Source organism: Amblyomma mixtum, chromosome 9 (genome assembly GCF_055824585.1).
Source record: "Amblyomma mixtum isolate Tamu chromosome 9, ASM5582458v1, whole genome shotgun sequence".
In the NCBI taxonomy this organism is placed as follows: Eukaryota; Metazoa; Arthropoda; class Arachnida; order Ixodida; family Ixodidae; genus Amblyomma; species Amblyomma mixtum.
Window position 1 is genome coordinate 123,894,011 of NC_143020.1, and position 20,695 is coordinate 123,914,705.

Consider the following 20,695-nt stretch of genomic DNA (forward strand, 5'->3'; position numbering starts at 1 on the left):
TCGGCTTGAATTCTTTGTCACAGCAGCGAGCGGTTGCGCTGCGAGCTTGTGGTCTTGCGGAAAACAGTGGAAGACGACACAGTCGCGGCCTTAGTTGTTCGTGGACACGAACGCAGAGTAGTACCTGTTGAATCTGATTCTCAAGGTCGGCTGACACGCTTTGTACGTCGCAACGCTCGCAGTACGAGGAACAACGCATGCAGCACGAGAAACAACGCGCGCTGAAAGCGCGCTCGCGTGCGCCGAAGCATCCCCGGCTCCTCAACATGACGTCACGCTGGCCGACATGGACGAGGTTTCCCTCTCCGCTGTTCCCCTCTCCTGCGCTCGCGCGGGACGCGGGAAATTTAAACATCGCGTTTTTAATTGGTGATTGCGCCACTGTTTTAGCCAAAATCGAAAAAATAATTTCACAGACGTGATCAGCAATGACACTACTTCAAAACCCTAGAAGGTTAGCTGATTCAAAAACCGCCTCAGTATCCCTTTAAGAATTCGTCAAGGCGACTTGCGCGACGCATTGTTAATTGTGGGTCATTGGAAGAAACGTTCGTGCAGTGGCATGATGATGACCTATCTTGATGACCCTAGATAATGGTGCTTGACGATAATAACAATGTAAATGTGGTCGTATGGTGCTGATAGACAGTTTTTCCTGACGACTATTCCTCGTTGTGTTGTTCTTCGCGACCAAAGGTGTGGTTGGAGTTGGTGGAGTTTTCTAGTCTCTGAACGCAGTAGAGACCGCACAAAATTTGTTTTGCCCGAAGAAGCCCACTACATACGTTATTCTTTGCCATATTCGACTAAGGTTCTGGTCACGTGATATCCAGTCTATTATGCAATATCACCTTTCGTTATCTCTTCTCACCATCGACCCTCTTTCCTCCCCCTTAAGGCTGTAAATTTGCTTCACTTTGATCTCGCCATCATCATCATCATCAGCCTGACTACGCCCACTGCAGGGCAAAGGCCTCTCCCATGTCTCTCCTATTAACCCTCTCGTTCGCCGGTTGCGGTCAACGTATTCCCGCAAACTTCTTAAACTCATCCGCCCACCTAACTTTCTGCCGCCCCCTGCTACGCTTGCCAGTCACAAACTACACTCATCCCTCACTGCTGTGTCTCAATGTCTCGCCATCTTCCTTTCCCCACAGTGCTCTCGTCAGTCTGCAATTTTGACAAGCGTTGTCGTTACCATCCGAGGTTTTGCTCCAGCGGCGAGTACTTAAACAGTGCATCGGGTTGTACTGCCGTTCTGACTAATACTAACAAGCTGCGGTTCATAATCGTAGAGGGCACATTTCCAGAGCAAGCATTGTGCCACAGACTGCGGTGATTTAAGCTGCTGTCTGCCGCGGCAAACATTCAGAAACTCACAACGTACGGGGATCTCGAGGAATTAGGCCCGAGAGAGGGCGAATTTCTCTGAACGCCAAAGCCCAGCATTTTCTATGAAGCCTGACCAGTGGCAACCACAACCAAAGCCTGGCTTGCGTTGAAATCAAGCGTTCTAAGCTACCGGCTAAACTAGGAGATAGGAACGATGAACGGTCGTCGTTTGTTGCAGCCGGAGACATTCGATGCAGTCGTGTAGGTACCCACAATTGTTTTCCGTTTCTGAAGCTTGGTCTACTTTTTTGATTGCAGTATTGATTTTTGATGGTTGCGCCGAAAAAGAAATACGGAGATTGTATACAAACCAGTTGACGATGAAGAAGGGGTCAAAAAAAAAAAAACCGGCTGAACCTTGGCAAAAGTGGGCAGCCATAGATTTAAAACTCCTCATCGCGGCCTTGTTGGTAACACTCAGTTCCTTTTATCGGCAGAGTCCACACTGAAGCATCTCCATAGCAACGGTTGGGCCATCAGCGCTCTGGACCGTCGTCTCGTTTTCGAAGCAGCGGCGCAATGCATTTGTCTCGAGACGCCAGGCAACTAGCAAATTCCCCGGCTCCTGTTGCTCTGTCCCCCACCTCCGCCCCCGATTAGTTTTGCAGGCCAACTCGAAGCTTGCATAAAACAACATGAGATATCTGAAATTGCAGGCAAGGATAGCGTTAGGGCGTGAATTTAAGGCTTTACAGAATTCGATTACCCTTTTTTCCTTTTTCATTAACGTTTCACAAAAAAAATGTTCCTAGAATAGCCTTTGGTTATCCGTTCAAGGCGCTGGCATCTAAGCGGAAAAGATAATTAGGTTCCTGCGCAAATTTTAAGATGTTCCCTTGAGGTCAAAAATAAGGAGAATCGGTCGTGACGTTGACATTTAAGCCATAATTTTTAATTAGATTCGGCACTCAGTTAATGTCGCGGAAATCTGGATCAAGCGACAATCGGTGTTCACAGTTTTAGCGAGAAAAGCTGTACGCCTCCCATGCTGAGCCTGAAGGTCATCTGGCTCCTGGATTTGACCTCGAACGGGAGGCTTCCGCGTGTGCAAAATCGCGTGTGGCAGGTGCCTCGATCTTCTTCGTCGACGCCATAGCTGCGCGCTTGGCTGACGTCCGCCGCTGCGCCGACCGCCGCTCTGGACGGTCGCTCTTGCACTTGTGGCACGTGATGCATCACGTGATTTGCTCTCGCTGAAGTCTTGAAACAACAAAGATGAACCAAAACTAAACCGTGTCTAACCATGCTTAACAGAGCTTTCGCTCTGTTTATCCTGGCTCAGCAGAGTTGAGCCACAGCCACTTTTTCGTTGCAGGTGTGAAAGATGTGTCTAATGTTGTTCACACAACCTAGCTGTTTCTTTTTCTTTGCATATTCGTGCCTGACCATGTCCTCGGTGACGATGAAAATGAAAACTGATCAGAACAGGAAACACCTTACATTGGTTATGCATAAATAGCCATAAAAGAAAAAAAGTGATCACAGCTATTTTAAACAATAAACAAGTGTAATCACAATATTCTTATCAGGCGGATATGTGGAGGCTAGCAAAGAGGGTTCAGCTTAAGTTAAGGACAAGGCAGCGAGCTATGGAAAGAAAAATGATAGGTGTAACTTTAAGAGATCGGAAGGGGGCGGAATGGGTGAGAGCACGAACACGGGTTAATGACATCCTAGTCGAAATCAAGAGGATGAAGTGGGCTTGCGTAGGGCATGTAATGCGAAGGCAATATAACCGCTGGTCCTTAAGGGTAACGAGTGGATACCAAGAGAAGGCAAGCGTAGCAGGGGCCGGCAGAAAGTTAGGTGGGCGGATGAGATTAAGAAGTTTGCGGGGTTATGGTGGCCTCACTGACAGTGTTAATTGGAGAGACATGCGAGAGGCCTTTGCCCTGCAGTGGGCGTAGTCAGGCAGATGATGATGATGAATCACAATATTACAACGACCAATATATAAAAAAAAGTCAGTATAGTAACGCAACCAGTGTACATGGACAGTCGTGAACATGGAAGGCAATTACTATAAAGGAGACACAGTATTCGCTGCGATATTAACGTAGGCCGCATAAATATATCTAAACTAGTAATGAATTTAATATCTAGATGTTTTTAAACTTGTTGATAGCCTTCGAGAAAAGTTTTGAGCGCAGTTTTCGAAATACGCATGTCAGCAATGATTCCGATAAACCATCCTTTAAGGTGATCGTGTTAATTTTTGTTTTAAGAGGTTGGTTGTCTTGTTTGTCATCTGCGCTCTCTTCAGTGTGTTGTCCGATGTACCGGAAGTTTAATGAAAAGGGCCGCTGCGGCCCCGTCAAAACAACGCGATGCTCGCATACGACAGCAGCATGCTTCAGTGTTTTTGCGATACGCATGCATTTATAGAAAAAACAAACAAACCGCCTGCGTTTTCAAATTAGCAACGAAACTATGCAACGGCCCTAAAGGCATTTGCCAACCTAAAGTGTGAAGTTTTCTACGAAAAACTGCTTTTTTTTTCTTGAGACTAAGCCGAATTACATTTCTCTGCCACCGTACCGTATTTCTTCCCTCCGCACGGCAAGGTTTAGACAAATTATGGCGATCGCTATAACGCCAGCACAAGTGCCATAACTGTAGCCTGTTCGCAGCATTTGCCGCGCGTAACCAGTAGCAATGAACAAAAAATTCAGTGGGGCGCTTTGTTGACCTAAAGTGCGGTGAGGCGAAAGCTTTGAGCGCGGTGTTGCTGCTTGCGTCACTGATGTGTGGTGAAGACGTTAAGCTTCGCCTCTAAGAGTGGAACGCGACTGCGTCTTGCAACACTCCCAGGGAGTCCGCAGAACGCCATCGCCCGTTCGGCTCTACGCCTTGGTCGTCGGTAAATTGGGTTTTGAGGAAAGGAAATATATCTGGCTCGCATAACTCGGTGGACGCCTGAACCTCGCCGTAACGGGAAGGGAGGAAGATGGGAGTGAACGAATACACTGTACTCACTAGACGCACCTTTGTTCATTCCAAACCATCGAGCTGGCATGGCGGAGTGGTTAGCGTGCTCGTCTCGCACTCCGGAGACCCTGGTTAGATTCCCGAACTCGCCCAATTTCCTACTCGGTTTTATTTAATTGGTTAATTAAGCAATTAACTAAACTCATTCCCACTTACCTGGAGCAGCACTACACGACCTCTTTAATTGGTTGCATGGTTACTAGCCAAAGTACAATTGGCCCCGTTTGAAATTCGCGCACTGTGACGTCACGACCATTTCGACCAATTGAAAAGCGTGAAATTTCTGTCGATAACTCCTGCTTACAACGACGAGGCATTAAAAGCTTCCGCCTTAAAAGTTTACCAATTGCTGAAGTAAACTTCATTAACACTGTGCATTACTGTTGCAAGCAAAAGTGCCGAAAAAAAATTTTCATAGCTCATTTGAACAGCTACTTGACCATCAATCCTTGTTTTGCCGGATAGCAAAAGAGGCACTAAATGGGCGCAGATGCTCCTAAACTTCTTTCAAACGGTGTTGCTTGTTCCCGTGACAAAATTAGACGGTAACGATTGTACTTCTAACGGGGCTGATAGCGCGCAGAAGCTAAATTTAAGATCCGTATTTTTTTTTCTTTTCTCACCCTAAAAGGAATTTTCCTAACTTGACAATTTCGATATTTCGGTTTTGTGCTTGAACAAAGCAACAGCTTTGATGGATATACTCTCAGCAATACTAATCATGCTGTGGCTTAAGCACCGTACCGAAATTCTGCTGAGCTGCCGGCTTAGTGCTAAGCTATATAGCACTGTGTTCGAATTTTCCGAGAACCACACGCTCATTCATGAGGGAAGTCAACAGCCACCGAAACGAAGGAGCATAGGTGATGTATTTCTTTTAATTTGTATTTTTTAATCAGAGGGAGATTAATAAAAAAAACTGAAGTTAAACAACCACATGCCGCTGGTGGATCCGAATCCACGACCAGCGAATTTCGCTCCTCGGTTTCGGTGGCTGCCGGTTTCCGTCATGTATCAGCACTTCTTTTCTTTCAACTTGTATGCACACGTGTGAGGTTAGGTATACGCGCCAACGCAGCTCGGCACGAAGATCCAGTGGCGCCAACCCCTCGAAATCGCGGGTGTTGATGCTGTTAAATATTGACTACTGCAGCGTGCTTCTAAATTTCCCTACAAACGCGTGTATTATTGCGAAAGCAATACTACTTGCACTTTCACGCCTTTGCCGTGCCGCGGCGGTGACCACCATTGACCTTCATTTCGCCTTGATTGCATTAGATTGGATTAGATTCGATTCGATTAGATTGGACTGGATTGAACTGGACTCGATTAGATTAGATTACATTAGATTAGATTACATTGGTTTGGATTGGGTTGGATTGTATAAGATTGGATTGGATAGGATGGGATAGGATAGGATAGGATAGGATAGGATAGGATAGGATTGGATTGGAATGGAGTGGATTGGATTGGATTGGATTGGTTTGGATTGGATTGTATAACCGATGCATCACCACAAGTCTAACCACAAGCACCACCAGCAGCTACACTACCAGCTGTACCATGGCGTAGGTACGGATATTGCTTCGCAATTACCGGGCTTAACCAAGCTAAGCCGCAGCGAATTTTTATTGCCTCTCATTTCATCCGTGCTGTTTTCCGTTAGCTCTTTCACCGTTTTCGCGACCGTGCCTCGTTGAATTCATCTGTTCGAGAAGCAACGCTCGGCATTTTGAGCGGGATAGGTCCTTCTAAACTTCACACGAAAAACATTTATTTCTCTAGAAAACCGCGGCACCAGCGCCTTTTCAATTCGCGTTCGCTGAATCGCGGTCCCACTTTTGGGAAAGGGAAAGGAAAGGAGGGGGCACTGAGCGGCTGACCGCGCCCAATCTCTAGACGGTCCCTATAAACCGACCAGCTAGCCTTCCACGGATGTTCTGAACGGTTCCCTCGCTGCTTCGCTGCAGAAAAGAAAGGTCACCACATTGCGCAAGCATATGTGAACGCAGGCACATTCTGTACGGTCCCTTTGGGGTCGCTTCCTTTACCCTCGCGGCTGAGAATGAAACAAAAAGTAACATATAACCCCGGTCGTGAACTCGCGCTCTGCATCGATTGAGGCAAATTTTTCCCAAAAGCAAGCAGCGGCAGAGTTTGCCGTCTACTTCAGCAGGGGCAATTGCCGCGGCATTAGCAGGTCGGGAGCCATGGTTCCAACGACATGATTTAATTTTACCCTCCGATGCTCACGCTTTCACGGGTAATTAGAGTTGCCAGAAATTTTGTCCTTTTTGCTGGAGATGCAAACGATTATTTTTTTTTAACTGGTTTATAGGCTCTTCTATAGCTTGTTTATTGAAGGAAATATTTTCAGTCCAGAAGGCCGCGAACAGTTTTTTTGGTCCTCTAACGACAGCGGCATGCTAACACAGCGATAAATTTATGTCGTCAATTGAAGAACATAGGACACTGTGATCTGACTAATTGTATCGCTCTGTCAAAGGACGTACCTTGAAAAGTACCTGGACGGCTTCGGAACATCACGGCATCTTGTTATGGCAGGCACCACCGGTCGGGCTGCCAGCGTCAGGAGACTCCGGGACATGAACGTTTGAGTGCAGTGGGGCCGTGCGGGGGCCCAAGGACCTGTGTGTCCCAAACTCCCCAGTTGTAAATAAAGTTTTCACCACCACCACTCAGTCGCAATAAGAGTTGTAAAAAATTGCGCTGATTTGTATTAATTCTTGGGGTTCCTTACGTCAGTTCCTACAATTTTTGGTGTAAAATAAACTGGGGTGGATTAGTTTGGGAAAATTACAAAGCGCTAACCCTGTTATAGTGGTAATATCGTGCGTAACGTGCATGTATTTTGTCCCAGAGACGTTCTAATTAGCTCCCGTGATTGCAGCAGGAGTTTTGTAACTTCCAAAGAATGCTCTCATATATATTTTTTTTTTGAGGCCGAACCCTTGGGGTGTAGTGTGAAACATTTTTTTTCGCTGTTCAGTCTACTGCTGTTCTAGTGATCAGAATGGTCGTTTGTACCAAAGCCTGCGACTTAAATTATTTGCCAGTGGTCAGCTCTTACGTCGCAAACGGTATCAAGGAAAGTTCATTAAAGGGGTGGAGACACCAAATTTTGAAGCTATAAAAAGCCTGCTATTGGATTCCTATGTATGCAAGGGCGCTCACAGCCAGATGTTGGACGCAACAAACGTTTAAAAAATATTTTAATTCGCTTCCAAAGATTACCTAAATGCTCACTCTCACGATCTAGACCCATCGCTAGCGCCATCAACCATGACGTCACAAGGGGTAAAGAAAAATTAAAGTTTTAGTGACGTCATACCAAAATACAGTGACGTACGATGAGCGGGGCACAGCCGCGTGAGCGCAGTCGACGCACCAGCGAGCCGCGTTTGCTGCTAACCGCCACTCGCTCGGTTTGCGGCGCGCTGTTGCGAACAGCGTCGCAACGTCCGATCGCAGCTCGTCGCCTGCGTCCGGCCTGCTAGATGTCAACGGCGGGCCGCTCGCGGCAACAACGACGGGAAGCGGCAGCGTCATGATGACATAGGGCGCACTCCTTGGAGCCGGGCGGTCTGCGCCAGTCTTCGTGCCGAACGCCGGCATCTGAAGAACGCGATAGTATTGTTTGTTCACGTTCATAGCAAACCCTGGGATATATGAATATCAAAAATGCAGCGTTTCTGACGATCGTTGGCAAATACCGAGTTCCTGGTAGAAGTGATGACTGCGATGCAAGCAAATTTCATCAGCTGGTTTTATGCTGCTGCTACCTGGTGCGGTTCGCCTGTCGTCTGCTAGCTCTGTTGCTGAAGACGTCGTGGAAATCGAACATATCTTTTATTATGGGGCGAGTTCACAGTAAAGGGGTGCCGAGCGGAGCACGTTTCTGAGCGCTGGCCAGTCCCGAAGCGCCCTCAGCTGCGGAGTCGATATGCGAAAGCAGCTAGGCCTAGCGACGACTAGGGCAGTCTGGGACCAGCGCGCAGGTCGTCGGCCGGCGTTGCCGCAGGCAGTGTCGCTGCCGAAAGATCCACTTTTAGCACAGTCATGCTGTCGTATATCGAATCTAGAAAGCATCCTTTCTGGTAGCATGGCTGTTTTGTATTTTCTTGTGCGGACGTGAAGTACGCCGAGTCTGCCGGCCGGTAGGTCAGCCTGGATACCGTCTGCCGACGTCATAAAAGCGAGCTAAAGAGTGTTCTTGACGTAAATAATAAACCATGGGACAAGAAATGTGAAAAAAGTGTCATTTTTGAGGATCGCTGACCAATACTGAGCTGCTAGTAGAGGTAACAACTGTGATATGAGCAAATTTCTCACAACCGCGCCTAGCAGCTGCCGCTGGCGCGACGTTGGGGTCCGGCTCGCCTGGCGCCCGCTCGCTCCGCTGCCGAAGGCGTAGAGGAGATTGACCATACTAATATTTTATTGTGAGATGATTCTGTTAACACTACAGCTATTTGTGAAAAGTAGGCCTTTTATTATAGCGCAGGCGACTTCCGAAGCGCCGGCCGCTTGCTAAACAGGCTATAGGCCTAGCGACGACCACGGCAGCCAGGCAGCAGCAGAGCTCGTCGCCCGGAGCGCCCGCGAGCGGTGCCGTTGCCGAAAGCTCCCAACATAAGCAGACATGCTTTGTCGCTGCTCGAGTATAGCTGGCAGTTCTGATAACAAGGCGATCTTGTCTTTTCTTGTGATATTTGTACACCATCCCAAGCAGCGCGCAGGTACTGCTGCACGGCAGCGAAGTGTGACACCGCGGTTGTGGGCGCAGCTTGGGTAGAGCGGCCATACCTCGGCACCAATAGAGGTGGCTCAATCACACTCACACTCGCGGCCACTCGCACTCACATCCACTCATTCACACTCACACTCATGTCCACTCACACTCGCAACCACTCACTCACATTCCCACTCATGACCACTCGCACTCACAACCACTCACTCGCATTCACACTCATGACTACTCGCACTCACAACCACTCACTCACACTCACACTCATGACCACTCGCACCCACAACCAGTCACTCACACTTGCACTCATGTCCACTCACACTCACAACCACTCACTCACACTCGCACTCATGTCCATTCACACTCACAACCACTCACTTACACTCGCACTCATGTCCACTCACACTCACAACCACTCACTCACACTCGCACTCATGACCACTCGCACTCATGACCACTCGCACTCATGACCACTCGCACTCATGACCACTCGCACTCATGACCACTCGCACTCATGACCACTCGCACTCATGACCACTCGCACTCACAACCACTCACTCACACTCAGAACCACTCACACTCATGTCCGCTCACTCACACTCATGTCCGCTTACTCACACTCATGACCACTCGCACTCCCAACCACTCACTCACACTCACAACCACTCACACTCATGTCCGCTCACTCTCATTCACGTTCACTCACTCTTTCCTTGTTTGCTAACAACGGAGGGGTTGAGAGATTTACTGCCGCAGCCGATTGCCTGCCCTCATGGCTCCCCTAGCATAGCCTGTGTCTCAAAGATGGGGCGCTGAGCGGCCCAGCCTTTGTCGGGCTATTTGGCCAATTTTCGCAGCTTCACTGCTCGATGAAAGTGGTCACTGATCACGCATATTCCATGCACTGAATGGTACGCACGTGCGCTTCCGGGCTTGCTGCTGAGACGATGAGTGCCTGTTCAGCGTCAGCTAAGATGCTTAGAGAAGTTTTTGAACGGTGTCCATACGCGTGCGCAGGGTTCTCCATGAAAATGAGCCATGTTTCATGCGCAGACCACCTGCGCATCCGCGTGGTGATAGGGGGCGCTTACATTTCACCTGATTATTCTTTAACGTCGTTCGCGGAATAATGCGTATGCAGGTAACTTGTGAGCCATTTTGTTGCGCGCGCCCTTCTGAAACTAAAAGACTTCAGTGGGAAAAAGCGCTATCCAGAAGTTCTCAGAGGAAATCCTAGTATCCGGTTCAAAGGATACCTCATGCTGTCCAGATATCAGCGAGGGTAGGATTGTGGAAATCGATGCGTGCTAAGAGAAGCTAATCCACTTACTTCACTGAAAACACGAAAAATAAACAAAATCGCATTTCACAAGCTCATTTCGATTTGACTCCCCCAGTGACACACACGTGACACACACAAAAAAAAACCTAAGAGTCCACTGCAGCACTCGAGATCCCATCTTACGGTAGTTATTGCCAAGATGCGGACAGTCATTGTTTCAGCAGTAAGCATCATAACTCTTGTGTATATGAGATCGAGCCGTGCGGGCAGCGTGGCAAGATACACCTGTCTATATTTTCAGGACTGGCAATGCGAAATTCGATAAAGGATCTCACAAAACTTGTAGCGGCACATTGCATCCGCAAAGGGTCTGCGCTCGTGCCAATGGTGAACTACAAACGCAACGAAATATTGCCGTTCCTGTGCCAGCGGAATCCTCTGCTTCGGTTGTCCAAAGACACGAGCATGATGCCTTATGCTGCCTCGAGCGCCCTCAGTAGTCAATAGTTGCTTCCTTCAGCTATCAACAACATGAAAATAGCTAAGCGGGTATCGTGGTCGCGAAACATACGCGACAGACTTCGCTGTCGCGTCCACCCACCACTCACATCCACTCATTGCCACTCACGTCCACTCACAACCACTCATTGCCACTCATGTCCACTCACAGCCACTCATTGCTACTCACAACCACTCATTGCCACTCACAACCCTATCACAACCACTCAATGCCACTCATGTCCACTCACAGCCACTCATCAAACATATCCACTCACTACTCACCTCTACTCACGCTCACATCCACTCACTCGCACTCACACTCATCTCCACTTACACTCACATCCACTCACTCACACTCATGGCCACCTATGCTGTCATCCACTCACTCGCACTCACACTCATGACCACCGGCACCCATATCCACTCACTCGCACTCACACTCGCGTCTACTCAAACTCACAACCACTCACTCGCACTCACACTCGTGACCACCCTCACTCACATCCACTCACTCGCACTCACACTTACGTCCACTCACACTCACGACCACTCACTCACGCTCACACTCACAGACATGAGTGTGAGTGTGAGTGAGGCGATATGAGTGCACTCATGAGTGAGTGTGCCGACCTATGAGAGCGGCGCAGCGATGCTTACTGGCATTTTGCAAAGTGTTTCGCATCCTCACGCGAACCCGCGAAGGCGATATTAGCGCGCGAACAAAACAAAAATTGACGTCCTCACTCATTGGAATGAGATCTGTCAGAATCCGAGCTGCTGGGACTAGACATGCAGTTGTTTGCTTTCATGCGCTGGTCAGCACGTGTGTGAGAAAGCAGACGATGCAGCAGTAGGTGCGTCACAACTTTTGTGGGCCCACGTGACCAAGCGAAGCAGTTGATCTTCCCCCTCTGTGACGTCACTGTACAACTCGGCGTTTCGAAACCGAAACCGAAAATCGTTCACCTAAAAATGCTATAATAAATTATTCACTGTGAATATATGAATCTTTGAGTGTGTATCATGCTTCCTGGAGCCATAAGAAACGTTTGAAACTAAGAACGCGCGAACCACAAATTTGGTGTCTCCACCCCTTTAAGCATGACAGTTAAGAAACTTCGAACATAAACATGGCCGCGCCCTGCGGTAAGTTTCTGGAGCTGAGCAGACGGAGATGCCACCTGTGAGCCAAGCAGTCAGCTGATTGTAGCTACAAGCGAGATTTCTCTTCCTACGCAGTCCATGCTTTAGCTGCGCTTGGCAGTTATCCTGAAAGTCGCGTGTTCGGTGGAGAGGCTGTCACATCCAATTAAACTGAGCCAAACGCAGGGGCTACCGTCCGTTTTTGTCTAATTTGATTCCTGGACCCTACGGGGGACTTTCACGTCTCGCGCGATCAAAAAGTTCTGTCGTGACAAGCGGTGTGTGTGTGCTCTCATATGTGTATGCGCGTGTGTGTGAGAGCGAGAGAGACAGTGAGCTAGGGTAGTATGGAAATACGAGTTTGGAGACGATATGGAATGAACTGAAATTTGAATCACAATATTAACCTGTCTTAACATGTGAAAGTCAGCTTCCTGGCACAGAATCGCAACCTTGGTTCTCCGGAAGACTTAGAGTAGTATTTACACTAGCAATGACCGAAGTGAGCGTAGAGGTAGTTGTACAACACGACATAAATTCCTGCCGCGAGAATGAACTGAGCTTCAGTTTTTGAGTTTAGTTTCGTGCTTAGCTTGAAACGTTTGCTCCCTAAATCCTGCTGGCGTAATTGCGTCGCGTTAAGCAAGAGCACATGAGCGCGAAGGAGGCTTCTTTAGAGCAGCGTAGGCAGAATAGAATTACGTTAGTGCGAAAGTAATTAACTTCAAACAAAGCAGGGTGATGAATCAGTATAGCAGCAGACGAATAGTGCATAAATATTGCCGAAGTTGAAGAAAGGCTTTAGTCGCCGTCGTTGGCGGTAAACTCAGCAGATGCAAAATAAACAACGTTTTATATGGCACAGTTCACGAAAGTTAAACGAGAATAAAAACGAAAATTTTACACCCAGCGTAGCGACGCATGACAGACAAAACTTTACTACCTTTCCGTCTGCTCCCCTCTGCGCGAGTATCCCGGCCATTAAAAATAAAATGTCTCTGCGCGAGCGGCTTCAAAGGTCCACGAAATGATCGCGTTTAGAGTAGAGTAAACGGGTAAAAATGAGAAACGAGCGCATATCCAGCACCGCAAGCAGAGACTTGGGTTCATTTTCACCGATGTGGCATTTGCATGAGTTACGAAAAGCGAGTATGTCTTGAAGAAGCGTAGCTTGTTGGGCCAGTTGGTGCATGGTACGTAGAAAACCAGCGAAAAGGACGCATTCACAAAGAGACGTACAGGACAAGGCTGGAAGCGTTGTCCTGTGTACAGTCGCGAGCAAAAAATATTAGCACAGATCACTGGCGATTAGAATTCGTATATCTCACCACGCGGCGCTGCGGTACGCAGACCTGCTTATCGGGCCGTTTCCATGTTTTGCAGCCTAGGGGGTGACGGCAGGAAGTAAGCTTTATCAAGCGTGCACCGCCCGAGCGTTGAAGTGCCGACCCTACGTGACTGTGCTTGCGGCATTTATTTTGGCTCGGTTATCATGCATGAGCAAAGATTGCTTCTTTTTATTACTGTTTTTTATGTCCGCGGTGGTTTGCCAAAAGGAACTCGCGGGAACAATAGATGATAGCGCTGCTTTTAGCCAGCAATTTTGCTGTCCGTGGCAGTCCACTGAACCCCCCTAATACTGTAGAACGGGAACGGCCCGGCACTCTCGTTATCAGCCTCTTCGCCACCCGCAGCGCCACGCGTTGTCGTTCCGGCACTCTGGTGTTCCGTCGTGTGTGCTAATCTTTTTTACCCGCGACTGTACTTCTCCTCTTTGTGAATGCGTCCTTTTCGCTGGTTTTCTACGTGCGAGTATGTCTTTCTGCACATTCTTCAAGAATTGGCTTAAACAGTGATTACGAAAAATTTCTGAATGTAAGAATTTCGCCGGTGACAAAGCATCTACTTGGAATCAGCTTCACTGTAAGAACTCAGAAAACAGTAAAAAAAAAATTCATGGGGCACTTTGGCTCTGTAAAGTGCTGCATGGCGAAAGCCTTTCCTGGCGCACTGTTTGTCATTGACTGCGAGACTGTTTGTGCTGTACTAGTGCTTTATTTGACCACACACTTTGACTACTCATTACAGCTACACACTTTGACTGCCGAGTTTGACTCCTTCTTTAGCACGACTCTCTCTCTGCTTCGATGAGTTCGGTTGTATCCATGGCTCTGTTCGCAGTAATGAGGTATGTACAATATATGTATATATATATATATATATATATATAATGTGGTCACCTACGGACGCCTTGCGCCCCCTGTCGGAACGGACAACCACTATTTTTTATTATTTGTCGTCTGCTCTAAAAGGAGGCGTGAGGCATCCGTGGGGACCTCATTATTTTGAATCCGCGCACTCTGACGTCCTAACTATTTCGACCAACTGAAAAGCGTGACACCTCTGCTGAGAACCTTCTGTCGACAACGATGAGGCATTAAACTCTTTCGCCTTAAAACAATTATTGCTCCCCGCCCCAGTACGCGAACAGCCACCTAGCTCCCCGTTAAAAAATGCTTGATTTCGCACCGTTACCGAACACTGCGAGTTTGTGCAGGCGCTGGGAGTAAATTTTGGTTTCAGTGGGGGTAACATTTACTCAACTAAGGCCAGTAAGACAAAAACCGTTTGTGTCGCAACTTCCTGCGTAACGCGTGAACGCGGTTAAGAAATGAGGTTCGATGGAGGCACGTTTCGCAGACGACCGACATCAAAGCAGGCGAAGGCCCAGTTAAAACTGAATGCGTTAGTAAAAGCGATGGCAAGAAACGCAATGCTTAACATTTTGTTTAAAGGGCTGCAGTAGGCTCTTACAGCGGCGCCGGTACCTTTAATCAGCTGTGCTTCCGTTAAGCGACGCGAAAAGAAAAAAAAATGCGAATGTTTGGTTAAGCCGCTCCGATTGAGGCTGCCGCCATATTCGAGTGAAAATTCGGTTACAAAAGCGGGTATCTCCGCGAACATAATTAAATTTTGCCACACTGGTGCGAATATACGTTTCAGCGGAAATGTGGGGCCATCACCGTGCTCGTCGAATAAAAGAGGCTACCATGGCTAAGATATTACAGCAATTGAGTGCTCGGTGTTATTTTTGTGCGATGTGCCGAATATATTCTTCTGTTATTCTATTTCACTTGAAAACTCGAGTCAGCAATGACAGCAGTCCTAAAAGGATTAAAAGACGACTGCGTCTTTTCATCGGCCGTTTTAACTACCTCTCGCCAATTATTCGTAGCACAATGGAAGTGGTAGGCAACGAGCATTCATTAGGAGCCGCGCGGTCTCTTAGAAACCAGCGCCATCAAAAGGCCAGCGGTGATGGCATATTGTAGGATTTCTTCGGCGCAGCCGGCGTAGCAGAATGAGTAGCATAGCCGAATGAATTGCGACAGAAACAGTGCGGGCAATTTTTTTCACAGAATAGACGATATGCGAAATGCGCAGCGCCATCTCTCGGCGCTCCGAGAACTAAGTCCTCCATGTTGGTTCGGTACAGAAAACGAAACCGCGGGCCTGCGTTGGGTTAAAACGGCTGCGCTTCGTTTGATAAGTGCAATGACGATGCGCTCTTACGCTATGCTGTCCACTATGCAAAGAAACTACGATGCGTGCCAGAACTAGGTGCGTTACAGCTTTTCGCTTTTCTATTTTTTCTTTACTCTGCCCCAACGTTTTAGTAACAGCAAATGCCATGTGAGGCGTGCGTCAGCACGCCATTCGGTGCACAGCTTGCGCTTTCGGCGCTGATTTTTCACAAAGCTTTCTAGGTGATTTGCGTTTACATTCAGATACGTACCACAGCCTTTGTTGCCTGTGATCAAAATTAGAAGACGATTTAGTGCATTTTTTAACTCTCCGGTCGGGCGTGAATATATATATGTACACGCATACTTGAGCAACGTAATAGAGAATGTAATTTTTTTGAGCGAGCCTACGCCTGTGTTCCTCAAGCGTGTATTCCAGTCGCGAAGAAGCACGTTCAATAATGTGCAGGTAAATCGCGGCCATCGGCACTCAGTGCGTCCCATCTAAAAACCTCGATTGCTCATGCCGTGGTGTACTAAGCGGACTCGGAGAACCACACGCACATTACTGCTTAGTTTGTTACGTGTTCAGTTAAGTTTTTCCCGTGTTCGATTAGTTTTGGAAGGGCTAGCAATCTCTCTGGACCATGGGGTTGTTGCAAGATCACACACATTGTTTTCTTATAATATCGTACGTGATCGCGCCCGCATATGTTATGCGCGTTAAGTCGTCTTTGTGAAGCAATACATCCTACGTATAAAAACTGAGGTGCGAATGCTTTATTTTTTGACGATTCCTATACATTCGGTATCTCCGGCGGCGAAAGTCTGAAAAAAAAAATGTAGCTACTTTATTGTGAAGGCGGGAAGCATTTCCAAGCTAGAAAGTACGTGCAACATTGTTCTGAAAACGCTTCAGGCCATCAGATTTTATTATCGTTGTGGCAAGCTGCAACAGCCTGCTTCGCAACAAGGAAATTTGTGTAGGTTTGGGAGGAAGCGAATTAAGTGTCGGAGGCAACCGAACATGCGAATTTCACCCCCGCATACACAGCTTGACCAGCGTATCGAGTCCGTGCAGGCACCTACAGCTGTCCTGCTCTAATCAAGCCGCCGCGGTAGCTCAGTGCTTATGTGAAAAAAAAAAACTGCGTTTTTGCTTGCAATATTTTGAATTATACGCGCCCACTTTCCTCTCGTTAATATCGACTGACAACATCGCAATACTCGCTTCAACTGCGTCTTAAGTAAGACGCGGTTTCAACGAACTGCGGCGAAAACCAGCCGGCGCCGGGCTCTGAAACGGTGACGCTGGAAACCGCGGATGTGCATTGTACATTGCACTAAAGGAATCACATTACGCAGCTGGTCGAGGGTCCTGTGTGAATATATTGCAATGCATGAAGCTCCTGCTTCCGCGCGAACGAAAGTTCACACTGTCACAGAAGTTTGTCAAGACATCTGTGCACTCAGCGCAAAATAACCGCTCGCTACCCCACCAGGTGAAATCGCGTCCACCTGGGAATAAAATAGCCATGATAATGCGTGATGCTTCAACCGGTGCTTTGATACGCGAATTAAAATGACAGTGGAGCAGAGTTCGACTTGCCAACACACTTCCCAGTGCCGTTTCTGACTATCATCAGCGCCAGACTTCAAGCGAAGCTCAGGACGCGGTAGGAGGAAGTTGGTGCTTACTGAAAGCACCTACATTTGGTAAAAGATCAGCAGTGAAAACAACGCAGCAGCTGAAGCTTGCCTGTTGAAATTTCAAACGCAAGGTTCATGACAGCTATGCCGATATCAACAATGTACGCATAGCAAACGATGCACCAGCTCGACGAGCTCGCCCGAACCAAGATGGAAACCGGAAGTTGTGGGCGCGGTGTTGCCAGTCCACCAAGCAATTTCGCATATCGTCTATTGCACGGCATCGATGCTTTGAATTTCGAGTTCGTTTTTGTCGCTGGACAAGCATAAAAATAGGTGGGAGCTTTCTTGAAACAGGGTACATACAGTGAAGCCGGAATTAAATGCGAACATGCACAACTCGTACAAGCGTGCCTTGCGTGTCCTTAGTTGGTAGCATGTCTGGCTCGTAACCCAAGAGTCGTGGGTTCGAATCCAAAGTAAAACTTAAAATTCCTCATATTTTCTTCAAGAAAAGTCAGTTACTTTATAAGGTTAAATCATTTCAGACAGCACGTGACCTCTAATTCGCGTTAAATATCTTGTTTTAATCACTTTCATCCCACGCGTGAAGTTACGTTTAATTGTCACGCTAGTTCATGTGGCTGCAACGTTATGATCCACTCGACGAGTCAGGATTTTTGAAAGAAAGGAGAATTGTAGCAGCCGTTGTTGTCCAAGCTTCTGTCTGGCTGAATTCACAAAACCTGCTTCTTATTTTTAGCGGTACTGCAGCAGGTTGAAAGCCACAAGAGAGGTGTACACGCCCATCACGTGTTTACTGAGTGGCAGGTGGGGGATTTTCGCGTCCACAACTAATTGTTTATTTCCATTTACCATCTTGACGTAATAATTTAAGGGTATAAGTCATTCTAACGTCACATGCTCACGAGACGTCACTGAACTGCGATGCCAGCGTTTTTCCCGCTTTACTGCGCCACATTTTGCAATGTTTTGCAGTGATTTGATCGAATGGAAATCTGGCGGCGGTAGAAAGACGTAGTAAGAGTCTTGAGCCTCTAATTAACTTTTTTGCCTCATCTATACGCACATGTCAGGCGACAATTTTTGCAGTGTACCGCAAGCTCAAAGTAAGTTTCCTCCTCAAAAGTCTTTTCCCATCCAGCTCCTGAATGAATTGGTTTTTCTGTTAAAACTACAAAGAGTTGTGGAAAACCCGTTTCCCCCATCGTTTTCGACGCGGCCGACCATCATCATCATCGTGCGTCAGGACAGCACCGGTTGGGCGAGGAGAGAAGTTTCCCTCATGGGGTAAGCGGAATCAGGGACGGCAGCGCCACCTAGAAGGCTACGCGGTGCTCCGCGGAGCCGGTGAGAGTCTTTTCGGCATGGAGGAAGAAAAGAAAAAAAGTTTTTTTAGGTCTGCAACGCCAATGTAGCCACTTTAACTCACATGCTCTGGGACTGCAACAAAAACCTTCACGGTGCTAATTCCGGAACCCTCCCGCCGCGGTTGGCCGCTGCCTTGCGCAGCCCCAGCCTCGGGGACCAACTCTGGGCCGTCCAGCAGGCCCGCGAGGCGACGGCGAGGCAGCGCCTCGACGTCCCCACGTGGGAGACCTAAGGCCCCGTCGGCGAAAGCTCTGCAGGACTATGAATAAAGTTGTTACCAACCAACCAACCTCCATGCTCTTCGGGATCCGGACAGCGTCGCGAGCAGTTTGCAGCCGCACGCGCTCGTCACCTTCCGCGGCAGGCGCACGGAGATCTGTTGTGCCTTGCCGCTGGACTTCTGGTTCCAGGCAGCGAAACGAGCGCGTTCTTGACACCTCCCCCAGCAAACGCTCGGGGATGGCTTTGGCGTGCACGGGAAAACCCGGCCGCCATTGTCGGCGCATACAAACGTTCGCCGCCAAACGTTCGCCGCCAATACCCCCTTAAGTCGCGCCCCTGCCCCAGCCGGTAAGTCGGAAGCCCTTCTTACGTAGCCTTCTATTTCCGAGGAATGCCTCATCGATGTTCTGTAGCTAGCTGGCCCACTCTGTGTATTGATTGCAAGTGTAATAAATAACACATGAGTGTTCACGCTTTGTCGTCCCTCCCTTTGTTCGCTCGAGCACGAACCCTCCCGCGGTTAGCGAGCGGGAACGCTGCATCTGCGGAGTGGGAGTTTGGGGCGGAAGGCTTGCCCCCGCACCTTTCCACAAAGTAGCGTATATATGTACGCATCATGTCCTTCACAGCCTCAAATTCAGCCACTCATATATTCTGCTTTCCATAATGCGTGTGAGACTGGCGTAGACGACTGTTGTTGATTCCATAACGAAAGCTCTGGGCGTGTGCATCCGCGCACATGTCCATTATATGCATGACATTGAGTGTGTTGTAGGTCACTGAATCATATCGCTGCGTCCTCAACTTCCCCGTTTTCCTGTCGAACACATTCCCCTCCACCAGGGGGAGTACCATGCTACAGACATGCTGCTCCTGCCAGGCTCTCATCTATTCTAGCATTAAAGCTTTCTCCCCACCCACTGTCGCTGCAACAGCGTCTCTGTACAAAAACGTCAGTGGATGCTAAAGAGCCTCCGGTTGTGGAAACTAACTAATCCGGATACCTGAAATGTAGCATGTGTCACTGCCCAGAGTGTTGTTCTGGGCGCCAGACTGATCCACAATGAGCTTCTTTCGTATAATGTCATTTTTCGTCAAGGCGGTAGCGAATTCCGCAGAATATAACCAACTGCTATATGAGAGAAGCCAACAGCCACAGAAACCAAGGAGCACAGAGGATTTTTTAATTAACTTTTTTTGTGGTGTTGATCAAGTAAGAATATTACTGAAAATGTTGTCGCTTAAAGCTAATTGATTAGAAAAGCAGAAGAAAAAACAACCACATGCGCCGGTGGGATCCGAACCCACGACCTCCGAATTACGCGTCCGGTGCTCTACCACTGAGCTACGGCGACGGCTGTCAAACCTTCTGCTTTTCGGTGGTATTTAAGTTTACAAATAACCTAACCTTGAGAGTGTTCATCAGCGCCACCCACGTTCGTAAGCGGCGGACGTAGCACGTCCTGAGGTACCGCTGGTGTGATGTAGAACGCCATCGAACGGCGAGGGTGAAAGCTGTGTGAGAACCCTCTTATGCTTCCTATGGCGTCAAGGCTGCCAGAACCGAGGCCCTCGCTAAGCAATTAAGCAAACAAGGGAAGGGGGATGAGGGGCTCGTTATAAATATGAGAGAAGCCAACAGCCACAGAAACCAAGGAGCACAGAGGATTTTTTAATTATTTTTTTTTGTGGTGTTGATCATATAGCTTTCATAAGTTACGAGAAAGAGTTTGAATGAGTCGAAACACCAACATCCATGTGGGCATGACGAAATCAGGGTGTGGACGAGCCCTGCGCAAAAATAGTGGGCGATAACTATAACGGCTGCACACT

General features: G+C 48.2%; 1 protein-coding gene across 1 annotated transcript in view; it reads right to left on the reverse strand.

Moving 5' to 3' along the window:
• LOC149331074 (uncharacterized) overlaps positions 1 to 20,695 on the reverse strand; it is a 437,932-nt gene that overhangs the window by 217,258 nt on the left and 199,979 nt on the right. The window contains exon 2 of the mRNA XM_089560091.1: positions 6,894 to 7,029. Coding sequence (XP_089416217.1) covers positions 6,894 to 6,988 — 95 coding nt within the window. The 5' untranslated portion in view covers positions 6,989 to 7,029. The remainder of the gene's footprint in view (positions 1 to 6,893; positions 7,030 to 20,695) is intronic.